At 37.6% G+C, this 14361-nt stretch overlaps 2 protein-coding genes across 4 annotated transcripts; both read right to left on the bottom strand.

Annotated features, from left to right (window-relative positions):
* Positions 1-37: 37 nt before the first annotated feature.
* Positions 38-6559, bottom strand: rsph10b (radial spoke head 10 homolog B). Of its 3 annotated transcripts, XM_041974200.1 has the most exons (18): positions 6283-6559; positions 6013-6088; positions 5667-5735; positions 5310-5483; positions 5136-5221; positions 4942-5062; positions 4683-4859; positions 3750-3852; positions 3560-3669; positions 3267-3456; positions 3045-3153; positions 2700-2779; positions 1900-2048; positions 1376-1480; positions 1087-1266; positions 878-953; positions 456-640; positions 38-154 (listed from the first exon to the last, which is right to left on the bottom strand). In XM_041974200.1, the coding sequence occupies exons 1-18, from the start codon at positions 6522-6524 to the stop codon at positions 149-151; spliced, it is 2238 nt and encodes a 745-aa protein (XP_041830134.1). In that variant the 5' UTR covers positions 6525-6559; the 3' UTR covers positions 38-148. The 3 variants fall into 3 exon arrangements, with proteins under 3 accessions (XP_041830134.1, XP_041830132.1, XP_041830133.1); XM_041974198.1 differs by having other exon boundaries at positions 38-640; XM_041974199.1 differs by having other exon boundaries at positions 38-637.
* A 442-nt stretch (positions 6560-7001) lies between these two features.
* pms2 (PMS1 homolog 2, mismatch repair system component) lies at positions 7002-14305 on the bottom strand. Its single transcript, XM_041974935.1, has 15 exons — positions 14136-14305; positions 13582-13721; positions 13333-13419; positions 13143-13245; positions 12867-13050; positions 10870-11037; positions 10664-10761; positions 10453-10552; positions 10288-10372; positions 10052-10198; positions 9099-9969; positions 8837-9004; positions 8642-8742; positions 8356-8525; positions 7002-7730 (listed from the first exon to the last, which is right to left on the bottom strand). Exons 1-15 carry the CDS (start codon positions 14147-14149, stop codon positions 7587-7589), a joined length of 2580 nt encoding a protein of 859 aa, XP_041830869.1. The 5' UTR covers positions 14150-14305; the 3' UTR covers positions 7002-7586.
* Positions 14306-14361: the final 56 nt, after the last annotated feature.

The raw sequence follows: 14361 nt of genomic DNA, 5'->3' as shown, positions 1-14361 counted from the left end.
AATCAGGAAAATACATTTTGGTTGATTATTTCTTTATTTTAGACTGACAGGTTCAATTACAGAACAGAAGATTTCTTCAAGTTCACCAGGTTTCAGGAATTACTGAAAACTGATCATCATGTATTCGAAGTCCACCTACGAATAACCCTTATACCTGCAACAAAACACATCTTACTGAGCACTACTCAGGCTATAGCACAAATGTATGTGGTGAATATAGGAGGTGAAAGGTATAGACACCATCTGATGATGCTGTGCAATATATGGCTTTGACTTTGCTTAAACATTTTAAAACCGTAAAGGATTTAGTGACATCAGGCTGCAAAGTTGTGTAACAACAGGTAAAAAAAACAACCTGCTGACTAAAGCCAGTGTTTGACAATACAGTACTGCAAATCTTCACTCTCTATACAGACTTCCAACAATGAGCTGGAGAATTACTGTAAATGCACTACCATATCTCTTTTGGCCTCATGGGATGGCTTCTTCATCTTTTTTGTCACTAATTGGTGATGTTGGAATGCTGGGAAGAAAAAGTTGTTAAAAAAGTGATTAACGCTTTGGGTCCCAAGATCCACTTCACAGTCTTTGGCCTCCAATCCACTGGATTGTTCATCCTTTTCTTCATGTCTGGATTCTTCTAGAAACATAAAATACCCAAACATTGGCAGTTTTCTCATGACTCAAAACATAATTTCAGGTGTTTTTTTTTTTTCTTCATTTAGAGACTATTTGTCAGTGTACACAATATGCACATGCATTGTCACTAAACAATGCCAAGCTAAATCACAACAAATACTTAATTTCCCTTTAAATCACTGCACAGACTGGGCCATTTTATACTGTATGGTTTAAGTCAAAGGATGTGCAAACAGACCTGTAGATTTGGGTGTCTTGTGGTCTTCAGTCCACATATGTTGACTCACTACCTCTCGAGGAGTGGAACCGTCTTCCTACATTAAGATATCAATAAATAGGATAATTCATAGGTTCCTCCTCCTGTTTCCCCCACAAAAAAACAGTCTTTGCATGCTGGAACCAATACAAATTTAATGTAGCATGGATAGTAGGTGGACAGAGTCTCACCATTTGGAAATGGTTGCTCGTAGTCTGTATATTTTTCTTTGCCTCTATTTCAGGTTGCTTCCTCGTGGACTGACCATCAACCCTGACGAGAGCCAGGTCCTCCTCCAGGGCATCAGAAACCTGCTGACATTTCACTTCTGCACAGCCCAGAAGTATCTCAAAAAACTCCAGGAATGTTAACTGCAACACAGACAGAGAGACAGAATAGGATATTTAGATTCCTTCTAATATTTAAGCTTACATGGGAAAATTATTAAAGGCTTGACTGGTAGAAACATTACAGACAGACCTCTAGATCCAGACAGGAGGACGTGTTGTTGGGGTCACCGCACTCAGCAGCGATGATCTCCAGTGATCGTGTTGTGGTAAAATTGTGGTCCAACAGGCGGAGATCCTGGCCAGGGTTATAAAACATTAGTCATTGTTATGTGACATATTTTTGTGATATATTGGTTTACAGTGACGTAGGCATGAAGAAGACACGACTTTCAACCTGTTGTCTGTCATGGCTGTGAAATATCAGCTTTGTTTATGTCTGAACAGAAAATACATCTGTGTCAGATGGACTTTAAAAACCTGTCATAAAAAAACTCATGTGTCTATTGAATAGTTATTCGACAAGATAACGTATACCTTCTACACAAACTGAATCTTGTCAGTAGCTTGTAACAATATTATTAATTCAATATAATTCCTTTGTGGCCCGATTCCTGGTTGTGTTATATGAATATGTAGCAGAAAGTAGGAGAAGTGGGGAAAATTAGCTACGGAGAACTGATGTTCACAGTGCTGTAAGTATCATACATGTTGTACCTTGAACATCCACAGCAGCTGTCGGCAGGTCATGGTCTTATCTTCTCTGCAAACTGTGTTGACCCTGCAGAAGGTCTGATAGACCTCCCAGCACTTCTTCATGTATTTCTTAGCCACCGATGCAAAGTTGGGCTGCTTAAACAGGAAGCCTGAGCAACACAACTGTAGTTACTAAGTGCAGCACAATTTAACAGAGTCAAGTAACAACACCATCATACGGCAGAAGTAGCTTCTGTAGATGTGTGATGCCAATACATGACATGTCAGGAACCTGTGGTTGGGCTGATGGACTGGAGTTTCAAAAGTAGGTATTTTTATTCACCAGTTGTCTTTCTTTTTTTCTTTAATTATTATTAAATAACTTATTTGCTATGTAGTCATAGGAGACCCGTGAAAAGAATCATCCTGTTAAATAAGAAAATGTGGATGGATGGATGGATGTTCTCTTTTTTTCAGTCAACCACCAGCAAGCTGATAAAATGTGTGAAGAACATAAAGAATGAGGGAAAACTAAAAACAAATAATTAAATAAAAAAAAAATTTATAAAAAGAAAACAAACTGTAATTAAGTCTATAATTTTTAAGATAATATGAAAATTAAAACATTCAGAAATAAAACAGAAAGAAAATTAAACTAATGTAACAAAGTGTTGTAATATAATATTTTTAAATAAAACTATATAATTTATATTTTCTTTTATTTATACTTTTATAAATTCAAACACTTTATTGTCATGTATATGTTCTAATTGTCAAACACAGTGTGCATGCACCCATGTACCAGTTATATGTGTCAATACCTGTCACATTCTTAGCATTTGGAAGGATGTCATCTGTCATCAGTCTGGACAAACAGGCAGCCAGAAGGTTCTGTTGTGACCTGGAAATGTATGTTTATCTAATAAAAATATTCCATTCAGTTAAAACATTTAAACATTTTTTTTTAGATATTCTTCTTATCCATTTCTTTCTTTCTTTCTTTTTAATCAGCTAAACCTTGATATCATTGTGTTTCATTCATCCTCTTGGGAATTTTCATGACTAATATAACAGTTTTTTCATGACAAGTTAATTACCTTGCAAAGAAAAATAAAAGTTTTCAGGTCTACCGATGATTATCTGTTGGAAGAGATTTTATGCCTTACTTCATGTCTTTACTGTAGATGTGGTAGGCCACAATCACCAGACTGCTGAGGAGCTCATGAAGCAACATGGTTGTAAAAGGAGAAAGAATTTCTGCTGAACTGGTCTTTTCTAAAACACAAAGAAAGATAATTCAGTCATCAAGCAGCTAACTGAATTCTTCATTCTGTCCTGTAAATGAAAATCTGATAGGGACAGGGATGATGAATGGCAGCATCTTTCACCATTGATAATGTGGTCTATCTCTTGTAGAGTAACGCCATGCTGATGGATGTGACAGTCTTTCAGCAGGCGCCAGAACTGCAGGCGGGACAGCAGGAAGGTGTTGTCTGGGGAGGGGGTTTGACCAAGTCTGCTGTAGAAACTGTAGACAGACCTCAGCTCCGTGACATGCTGCAGCACCACAAACTCCACCTGTTAAATATAAGTCTGAACATCATGACAGGCGCCTGGACAAAGATTATGTAAGAAATTAGACTTTAGGTTGACAGAGTTGTAGTAAGAAGCAGGAGATGACCTGTTTGCGCTCAGTGGCATGCGTTTTCTTAGGGATCTTCTTCAGAAGACTTTCTATGTTCAGAGCCATATTTGGCCCAAGTACAGTAGAGTCTGACAGAGGGAGTGCACCTGTAACAAAATGCAGTTTCAATATATATATATATATATATATATATATATATATATATATACAAACCACAGGTTTTTACCTAAAGAAGTAGGGGCTCTGCCTCCATTCAAGTTAGGTATCATCATCTGATCATCCATGAACTCTCCTTCAAATACACGCCCATCCTTGCTGATGAATTTGCCCTAAAAACCAAAGGAGTGCATAAACTGACAAATTCATGTAGTGTGTTGAAGGGGACATTTTAGAAGATTTGTTGGGGGCTTGACAGTATCCATCAACTTGTAAACTCTGATGTACCAGTCCTGTGACTATATTTTAAGCTGCATCGATCTGAAAATATGTAATTTAGGAAACTGTTCAGATTTGTACCAGCTCAGAGCAGAATCATCTAGACTTTTAGCAGTTATGTTATTACAAGATTCATATTTGTGATGTTGTGTTTTAACAATGAGCTCAAGCTTAGAAGATGGATCAGTGCCAACTGTCCATGGCTAAACTGTGGATGAGGAAAGATGTGTGAAAAAAATTCCTGTGTGGTGTGTGGTAGTGTAACCACAGTATAATACCATGTTTCAAAATTTATTGAATGTAATTTGTGTCCAAGTTTCATTTACATGAATGCACAAAGCGGTACAACTGATCTCAAAAGAGCAATATGCTGCGGAAGAGATGGCAAGAGTGACTAACTCCATTCCTAGCAACCTGCAGCTTTGAGAAGAGCTATAAAAATAGGGTTGAAAGAAGTGTAGTGTAACTTTAATTCTGTGGAATTTTAATTAAACTACTTTGCTGAAATTTCATTAAGACCTAAGGAATTAGTGGCAGCTAGTGAAAATATTGCATATTATGCCTCGTTCATGACTTTAATCCAAGTTAGGATAAGCATGCAAAGAAAAGTATTTTTTAAATAGCCCAAAGAAGACTGTACAGTAAAGAGAAAATAATGGCTTACTTGCATCACAGCTCCACAAAGCTGATCATTTCACTAAGTAGGTGACACACAATGACTAACCTGCCCATGTTTTTTGTTGTTCTTCCACTCTCCTTCGTAGACTGCACCATCAGCATAGTAAAAGGTTCCCTCTCCGTGCCTCTGACCCTGAAAGAATTCCCCTGTGTACTTGTTGCTTTGGAGATACTGGGATCTGTCTGTACGCATCAAGAACCAGACATGTGTGCCTCGACCATGCTGCCAGAGAAGAGAGCTTGTCAGGGTAAAAACAAAAACCGAAATCTGGTATGAGAAAAAAAAAAATAATAAAAAAAAATACCTGGACACCATCCTTCCATCCCCCAACATACTGCTGTCCCTCTTTCAGCCACCTCATTGTGCCTTCTCCATGCCTCATGTTGTTCCTCCACTCACCAGAATAAATGTTACCAGATAGGTAGCTGTTTAAAAGCAGATATTATCTACAGGCTGATGCAAACTACAAACTAGAAGTTGTGCTCACCACAAACATACCGTCTTTCTCCCCATCCCTCTATGCTGTTCAACACCCAGTCTCCTTTGTACCAAGAGGTCTGGTCCTCATTATAATACACAGTACCCTAAAAAAAGACATGACCAATTAAAGAAAAAAAAGGAGGAGAAGAAGAAGTATTATACCTGATGATTAAAAAAACTGGTGTAACATGCCTTTCCATGCCATTTACCAATATGCCACTGTCCTCTGTATAATAAACTGGTTTTGGCACATTTGAAGCTTCCTATCCCATGTATTATACCATTGTTGACATGTCCCGTATAGGTGCTGCCATCTGGCCAGGTGTAGGTGCCCTGGCCCATTAGCTTGTTGCACACAATCTCACCCTATTGGGAAAAAAATTAATTCATCTTGACATTTTATTCAGTCTTTTTTCCCCTTTTGTGAAACATTGCCAGAAAGTACACTATTTGAAAACTTTGTACGATAGATGCATATTTAATTTAGTAATTAATACAAACAGACTCGATATAAGCCCAATAGCATCACCATAACATATCATATCCCACCTCATATTTCAGTCCATTTGCCAATGTGAAGACACCAAATCCATTTATAAGTCCTTTGGAAAATGTACCCTACACAAAAAAGTATCAGTTTAATTGTAATGAGTTTTGTGTAACATAAATTTAAGCAGCTGTCTCTATATTATGCAGCAGGATAATAACTGGCTGAACTTGGAGAAGCACATTTTCAACAATCTGATGCAGTATCTGAATACAACGGGATAATGATACAACTTTTAAAGAAGTTTTTAATACTTAAAGTATGTTCTTTTGTTTTGTTTTTTTACAATAAAGAAAATTAAAAGAAAAAAAGGATTCAAGCGCGTCTTCTTTCGAAAAACAGCTGTACCTTGTAGGTATGGCCTCCCTCAAAACAAGCAATACCTTCTCCATGGATCTGCCCTTCATAAGTTTCCCCTTCGTAACTGTGGCAAACCAAGATGTACAGCTCAGATATACACAGATATGTGGGGAAAAAACTGTAATTACTTTTAGCTGTGAGTTAATAAATGGTATTTGCCGTTTTTACAGTGGCAGTTGCGGTTTCTTCAAAGGTTTGCCAATGTGGGCGAAGGCGGCAGGTGTCGATACTGCTGCAGAATTATCAGTGAAGAATTACCTCTGTATATTCAGGTAAACCTCATCAAGATGATAGGTGCCATCGCTTCCGAGTTTCTCCATGTCATGGTCAACATCTGGTGTACTGAAATGAGCTGACCACCTCACCAACTTTGTAGTTTCTCTGTCTCCTGGTGCCTGTGGCTTCTCTGTTCCGCGCTCTTCCTCCTCTTCACGTTTCAAATAACATATCGGTGAAGCATTGCATCTTTTGCTCTTAGTTGGAGCACTACCGTCTGCCATTTCCACCCTTATGTATTTCACCCGCAAATTGGGGGCAAAAATATTTCCATGGTAACGCCGAAGCGCACTTAAAACTACGGCAGCCTTATGTAGCTAAAAAGCGAACACGATACACACAAATACACTAATCTAGGCGTGCTACAGGATTAACATTTTTAAAAGCCACGAAAGGCACTTAAAAAACACATCTTTTTAAATTATATGTTTTCATTCAATTTAATGACAAAATATGTGGTTATTTTTCCAGAATGGAAATTTGAAACAAATTTTGTTGGCATATTTGAGTAAAAGTTTATCACTGAGGTAACTTTGGACATTTCATGAATAAAATATTCTGTGAAGATGGATTCAAACCAAAAAATTAAACAATTAAATATGCCCCACTATAAAACCCTTACAAAAACCGTAGGCATAAAACTAGATTCCTGTTTGTTAGGGCTAAATAAAAGTATTCTACTAAAATAGAATTTAGTGTTGTACAACTCCAACAATTTTTTTTTATTGAAAAATAGCTTAAACCTCAGAAAAAGTAAATTAACTGATATTTAGCTACATAGTACCTATAGATGTCATAGGTGCTGATGTAACTACATAACTTATGGCAATACAAATATTTTGACTAACAAGTATTGATTTCTTTCTGTTCTTGCAAACTGAGCATTATCTGAGTTGATTTTCATAAATTTCAATTGATCATACTGAAGCAATATGATGACCTAAATCCATATTTCTGACATTTTCTTTCCAAAACGTCTAAAAACATGACTTATTTCTTCCTGTACTGGCTCAGCTTTCGAGAAAACAAGATTGGTGTTTTGACCATAATGTATTTTTCCCTATTTATTTCCATTTAGAAAAAAGAGGTGAAAGTTGAATAAATCCAGAACACACCAATACAGAGATTATAACAAAAACATCAAATACTACATGTCAGATGTAGAAAATATAAAAAAAAAAAAAACTGAAATGATGTTTAATAGAACTCAACTGGAGTAAAAGCATAGTCCACTTTTATAAAGCAGGTGTCAAGTGAAATACTCAGGCAGTCCATGTTTTACTGCATCAGTCTTGGGAGATGATGTCCAAGTTAGCGAGATGCCTCATGGTCGGCCTGCCATGAGGACAGTTCCATGGATGCTCGATCTCGCCCATGTGAAACAGAAGCTTCTTCATCTCACTCACGCTCAGAGCAGTGCCGATCATCACCTGAAAACAGATCATTAAAAACTGATTCCAGAGGCAACTGTTATAATATAATATAATGCTATATAATTTGTGTACGATAAAACTGGGAAATATTTCTTGGTTTATCGCCAAGCCTTTTCCTTTTTAGATTACGACGAGCAAAAACCATGCATTACCCTTAAAATGCCAAATTTTCTGGTGAATCTTAATCTTCCTTGCAGTCTTTTGTTTCCACTAATATTTTAATTACCTGAGAGATATTCAATTAAGATTTGCAGAAGTATACTTTTCATTTGAAATTGTTAGTATTGCAAAGAATATTTAAGTCATAGAAAATATTTAAAACATACAAAAAAGTTATTATGATAAAGTGCAAGTGGAATTTAAAGAGTATTGTCGTTGCGCAAGGAATTCATGGGAAAAAAAAATATTTGTGTGTATAAAGTGTGCATATAAGAAGGTCTGCAGTAATGTAAAGCAAAAATGATTGATAGAAACTAGTCGAGCCCAAAAAGTAAAAACAAATCATAAATGGAGTGGCCCTGTATTGACAAATGGCCTACTAATGACAACACTTATCTCCTGGTTTGGCTTAAATAAATAAAAAAAGGACATTTAAATTTAGCTTATACAGATATGAACTCACAGATTTCCGACAAGCTCTGGAGGCGAACATCTGTCTGACTCTAGACGGGCGACACATGACACCTGGGCTGTCAGTCAGCATGAAGATCAACTCCTCAATGTCTGCAGGACCAAAGGTCCAGTTTTTACTGGTGGGCAGCGAGACCAGCTTAACTCTCTCCGTTACCTGAGCTGCAGTAACAACAACAGTTAGAACTCATATCATCAGCATGGGAAATAACCATTCTGGACTAAAGATAATCAACAATGAGCTCATTTTTAATCTCTTGATTATTAAATGAACATACCATCCTCATCAACCAGAAACTCAAAGCCATTCTTTCGGAAAATCTCAATGTTCTCCAAGAGTACGTTCTCATTAATTGCAGTGAGGTGAAGTTTCTGTGGGCTGAAATTATAAAAGAAAAACACAGGTAAATCAGAGACAAAGTCCCTTCTGCACAGGCCAAAACAAGATGTTATCTACAGATTCGTATTCATACACAATGAGTTTCTGTCCTTGTAGCACATTGTGCTGCTGTAACATCTCAAAGTTATATTTCTCATCTGTGGCGTGCTGGTCAATTATGAAGATGTCCGAGTTCAGTTTGGTGATGATAAAACCCAGGTTAAACTGGCCGATGATCTCCATTTCTTTAAACATCTCCTTACTGAAAGAATTATAGTAAGATCATTTAATGTCGTGGAAATGACACACTAATACTACCAAGTCCAATCAGCCATAGTTAGAGCAGTAAAACCTACTTGATTTCTTTCTTGAGCTCTTCTTCTGCACTTTGGTTTTCTCCAGGGTTGATCTTGGCCCTGAAGCGTCTGAATCGCAGCTCTTCAACGATTCTGTGTTTCTGCTGCTCCTGCAATCTCCTCATGTTTCCTGCCAGCTCTTGTAAACAGAACTTCAAATGTACTGTTCTTTTCTTTAGGCAGACCGGCGCATCCAGCATTAAGGAAGTTTTATCCATGTGGTTTGTAAATGTGTTGGATTCTTGTTCTGAAGGGATATCTGGTTTTTCTACCCTGGCTCTTTTAGCTTCTGGGCTCACAGCAGAGTCCTTATTAGATAAGCACATTTCAGTCTGTAACTCTGGGCTTTCAGGAACGTGGTCACTATTGTGTAATGTCTCTACAAGCGATCCATCTTCTATACTGCTGCTGTCTATAACTGCTTTAAGAGAGGTGGACTCCAGACCAGAACTCTGCATATCTGTAATTTCTGTCATAAAGTCACACCTGGAAACAACATTGTCTTTCTCAGAATCTGCATCACTGCATGACCTCCCATACCTAAAACCATCCAGCACAGATCTTCCCACTGGCGAGCATTTAGCCATCTCTCTTGTGGCTTTTAAAGGAGACTTCACACTTGGACTGCAGGCAGAAGCTTTCACAGAGTCCTTAAAAAAACTCTGCAGGGTTTTCTGTGTTGCACCGCCGCTGGAAGCTTTTTCAGTTCTTGATTTGTTGCCAGAAATGAAAATGTTCTGATTTGAAAAGGCAGCTTTGAGGGCGGCCAGGTTCATAGATGATTTTGGGCTTGGACTCCCAGTTTGACCATCTTCTGGTTCTGTCTTACTCCCATTTGACCAGACAACTGGTTCAGACGAACATGATTCAACTAGAAACAAGCGCAAAGACAAAACAGTCAACACAAAAGAACTAGAATAAAAAAAGAGAATTGTATAAAGATGTGCTCCTACTGGCTGCAGGTGCATAGTTCAGGCTGATCTTATTGACTCCTGCCTCATACATAGCGATGAGAGAGGTCTTTAGGATAGCCAGCAAGAGTTTCTCCTCCTGAAGGAAAATCTGTCGTTTGTCTGGGGTTACATTCACATCCACACACTCTGAAAAAAAAACATAAACACTCACATAGTACAGAAAAAAAGAACTTTTAAAGAATTAGCACAAATTTGATTAACAGCAGTTTTTTCACCTGAGGCAACAGCTATGTTCAACGCAACAAATGGATACTGATGTCTGTTATACATGTGGTAAACTTCATTCACAAGTTTGGTGACCTGCAAGGTAGGAAAACAAGAAGTGAGGTGGAAAACTGAAATCCTGGCATTTCTCTGTGGAAACATCCAACATGATTTACCTTATGTGGGTCACATGGCCGGTTGTTGATGAAAAAGAACTGCCTGTCTGTGGCGCTACGCCCAACACCGTGGTCACCCCGAGACACAAACCCTGTGATGCTACCAAATCAGAGGTTTTCTTTTTGTTTGTTTGTTTTGTTTAAACAAAAACAGTAAAAAAAAACTGCTTAGAAAGGGAAAACATTACTTAAATTAGATGATGGCACTTACGAAAAAAGCTGTTTGGGTAGATCAGCGTCCTTGATTCCATATTCTTCAATGACATTTTCTGAAGGAGACATTTGCTGAAAAGGTAGAAGACTCTGGAGCTGCAGCACACAGAAAAATCATGGAAGCAAATAAAATAAAAACAATGCGTCGAAGCAAAAAAGGAATCTCCTCCCATGGGCTCAAGAAAAACGTGACAGTGTTTCAACCTGTTTTGGTCCAAATATGGCCCCGATGTTGTCTCTCATGGCTTGGCTGCCGCTGGTGCTGAGGACAGTGCTGCGCTTTCCCTGCCCGTTTTGGTTGGAGCAGGTAATGCGCACTCCTGTAGAGATGATGCAGTAGGCCTGCAGGACATGTATCATTTTGGCATACTCCTGGAGACACACAACAATGAAGTACTTGGTATTAAAGAAAAAGTACATCACAAGATACAGATAACTAAAGCAAATATGGCATAAAAAAGTAACTAATTTTCTAAAATTTACAGAATATTAAAATTTATGATGTTCTGAAAGAAGCATTTTAATGTTTTCCCTTCTATAAAGTTGAATACAATGTTGACACCAGTGGTGCACACTACGAAACTGGAGTACATCCCTGTGCATTTAAATTAACTGTCCAAATTAATCACTGCGTAATACTTATAACTTTTTTTTTCCTAAATCTAATTTGAGGCCAAAGTACAAATTTGATGCATCCTTGGTGAATATATTTGTGATAACAACACACAGACTAGAAAAATGTAAGCTCACTGAAGTACATTTTAGTGCATTTGTGATTAATAATTAATCTAATTACAAAAACATTGTTCTTAAATTCCATGTAAACTAGATAAACTTTTGGATATGTGTCTCCACATGCCTGCATTGCGGCTCCCATTGGCAAGGACTTGCCAGAAAAACTGTGACTAAAGATTATAGGAAAAGGAGTGTTCACTAAAAACTACAATGAATAAAGCCAAAGACATTAGAAAGAAAAAAAACTGAACAAAATCAGGGTCAGGTCATTATGATCGTCGTTATTTCCACTGCTGCTTGAAAAGTAAAACTATTTTCAACTTCCCATCACAAGCTGCATTAGCAAAACAAATCCACAGACTCAGTGTCACCATTTAGAGTAAAAGATGAGCGATGACACTAAGGTCTGTCATGCACCGATATTAGGCCTCAGAATCCTGACTTAGTTCCTCTTTGGCACAAAACAGCCCAATTTCGGTAAAACAGATGAAAAGAATCCTAATGAACACCAGTTGCAAGTTCTTTGGTCAGATAATACTGATGTGTTCAGCTAAAGTTGTATTTTTTATTTGTTTTTTATGTTGCTGTGAACCAGGCCAGTATAACAAAGTGAATGTATCGCTTTGAAAGGGAAGCTTGAGGATGAGAGTGGTGATAAAAAGCCTGCATGTGTGGAAATAGGTGTTCAGCCGCCTACCGGGGGGTCTGTATTTTTTACTACAATGAATCCAAATAGTTTTCTTTAACCTTTTTTTCCAGCTAATAAGCAATGTGGTTACTGTAATGTAATGTTTTCAATTATTAGACACTTCAGTCGTATTCTATAATTTCTGTTAGAGGTGGAGGAAATGATCAAAACTTACATGCAGATGTGGAAGATTCTGAATGGACTCATTAATGTCAAAAATTGCTTTCCTATGTATGAATTCATACGGTCATATTGATGGAAAGGAAAAGGAAAAACTTAGGAAAGCAGAAGTGAAACACTCGATCAGTCTATTCTTTTCCTGTTGATTATTTTTCTATTCATGGAAAATATGCCAGCTAATGTAAAGTCAAGTCAGCACATTTCTTTGATTTGGTTTTATCTTTTAAATACTTTGCTTTGGCAGTGCCAAGCATTCACTTGGCAAGGTAAAACTGAAGAAACTGCATTGAAAGGAAAAGTGTATCACTAAGTTTATAATAACATCACAGCTCTCTGAGTCATTATTCAGTTTAATCATTAGATGCCCAAAGATTCCTACCTTGATAATTAATAAAATGATCCTTAAAATGATTTACTGATCATGGATAAAAACAATTTTAATGTGTGAAAACATAAACTGTCTTTACAATAATATACTAAAAGAGTGGGTGATGTGCTGGGGGCTAAGTGAGAAGAAAACAAAGGAGCTGTCAATAGTGCAGTATCATTATATTTTCATAGGAATAGAAATGAATCATTTAGATCTTTGATGTTTGACCTTCTTAATATTGCGTTGGAACTCCTTGTGTCGAACAGGTAGGGTGTAGAAGAGCTGCTGCAGTGTTATTGTTGTTCCTTGCTGCCGGGGATGAGGCGACCGCTGCACAAGATGGCCTTTCTGATCAAACACTAGCTTAGTGCCTATCTGACTGGATTCATGGCACGTAATCACACTCAGGTCACTGCAACAAGAAATCAGAGCCAAGTTTAGCTGATGAGTTGGCAAATAATATAGTTCTATGTGGAGAATACACGTGGAAAGTAAAGAATTTACCTCAAAGCACATAAAGAGCTTAGAGCTTCACCCCGGAAGCCAAATGTCTCCACATGGATGAGATCGGAGAAATCCCTTAACTTCGATGTGTGATGCTTCAGTGCTGTGGATCAGATGGAAGACGTGACACCTTAGAACATTTCAGATCAGCCCCATCTGTAATCGCTGGAAATAAAAAACTGACACATACTTAGTCCTTCAAAGTTAGCCTCCTCAACACCTTTGCCATTGTCTGACACTTCCAGTTGTTCAACTCCACACTCCTTTAATTTGACATCTGAGGCACAAAACAATTTGATATAAAAACAACAAGCAATGATATCCAAAATTATTTTCCTTTGGGTTTATTTTGCAGATAAATTGTTCAGTTAGATAAACAATAAATAAATAAATAAAAGAAAAGCAACCTTCTGCATGGAAAAATACTTCTCATGCTTACCAATGCTGGTGGCTCCTGCATCAATGCTGTTCTCCACCAGCTCTTTGACAGCAGTAGCTAAACTCAACACCACTTGTCCTGAGCAGATTTGATGCACTGAGTGTTTATCAATAGCTTTGATAGCTCCAGCAGGTTCAAGGCTGCAACAAAGAAAACCAACTCAGTGATGCTGGAAAAATCTAATACATGTTATACAGAACTCTTGTACGTTTTATGTTGTATGGTAAATATATAGTGACATAGTGAGATTAATATACTAAATGTGAAAACCGTTTTCAGACCTTTCAGAGGTCGTCCTGAATGGCTATAGCTGCTGAAGTTGCTTTGTACTTTGCAAAGTTGGGATAAATAAGTTAATTTCTAAAAACATTCTGCATTGAGCTCAACTTTTCTTTTTGCTTTTTTGTGAGCAAAGTGAGATCCAGGTTCAAATTTATACGCATCAATGAGAGCCCATAACGTCATAAATATTCACTACAGCATATTTGCATGGATGGTGCAAAAACAAAACAATCTGAAGCCAATACAAATACAGACTCTGGGGGCTAGCTTACCAAGTATCAGACATCTTCAAAGAGTGGTGGTGTCCTTACAGCTTGATATGTCACTCTATCATATAGACAAGGGCGCATCTGCTAACTAGCCATAGTAATCAAATTAAGCTATTTTATTTCAATTAACTCTCTCCACATCATGCTGTAAACACTAAAGTGAGACTATCCCGCGCGACTTCAGCGAAATACTCGCGGGATTACCCTTGCGCAAAAATGCGCATTCAAA

This window comes from Melanotaenia boesemani, chromosome 21 (assembly GCF_017639745.1).
Source record: "Melanotaenia boesemani isolate fMelBoe1 chromosome 21, fMelBoe1.pri, whole genome shotgun sequence".
Taxonomy (NCBI): Eukaryota; Metazoa; Chordata; class Actinopteri; order Atheriniformes; family Melanotaeniidae; genus Melanotaenia; species Melanotaenia boesemani.
This window is presented reverse-complemented; position numbering and strand designations above follow the sequence as displayed.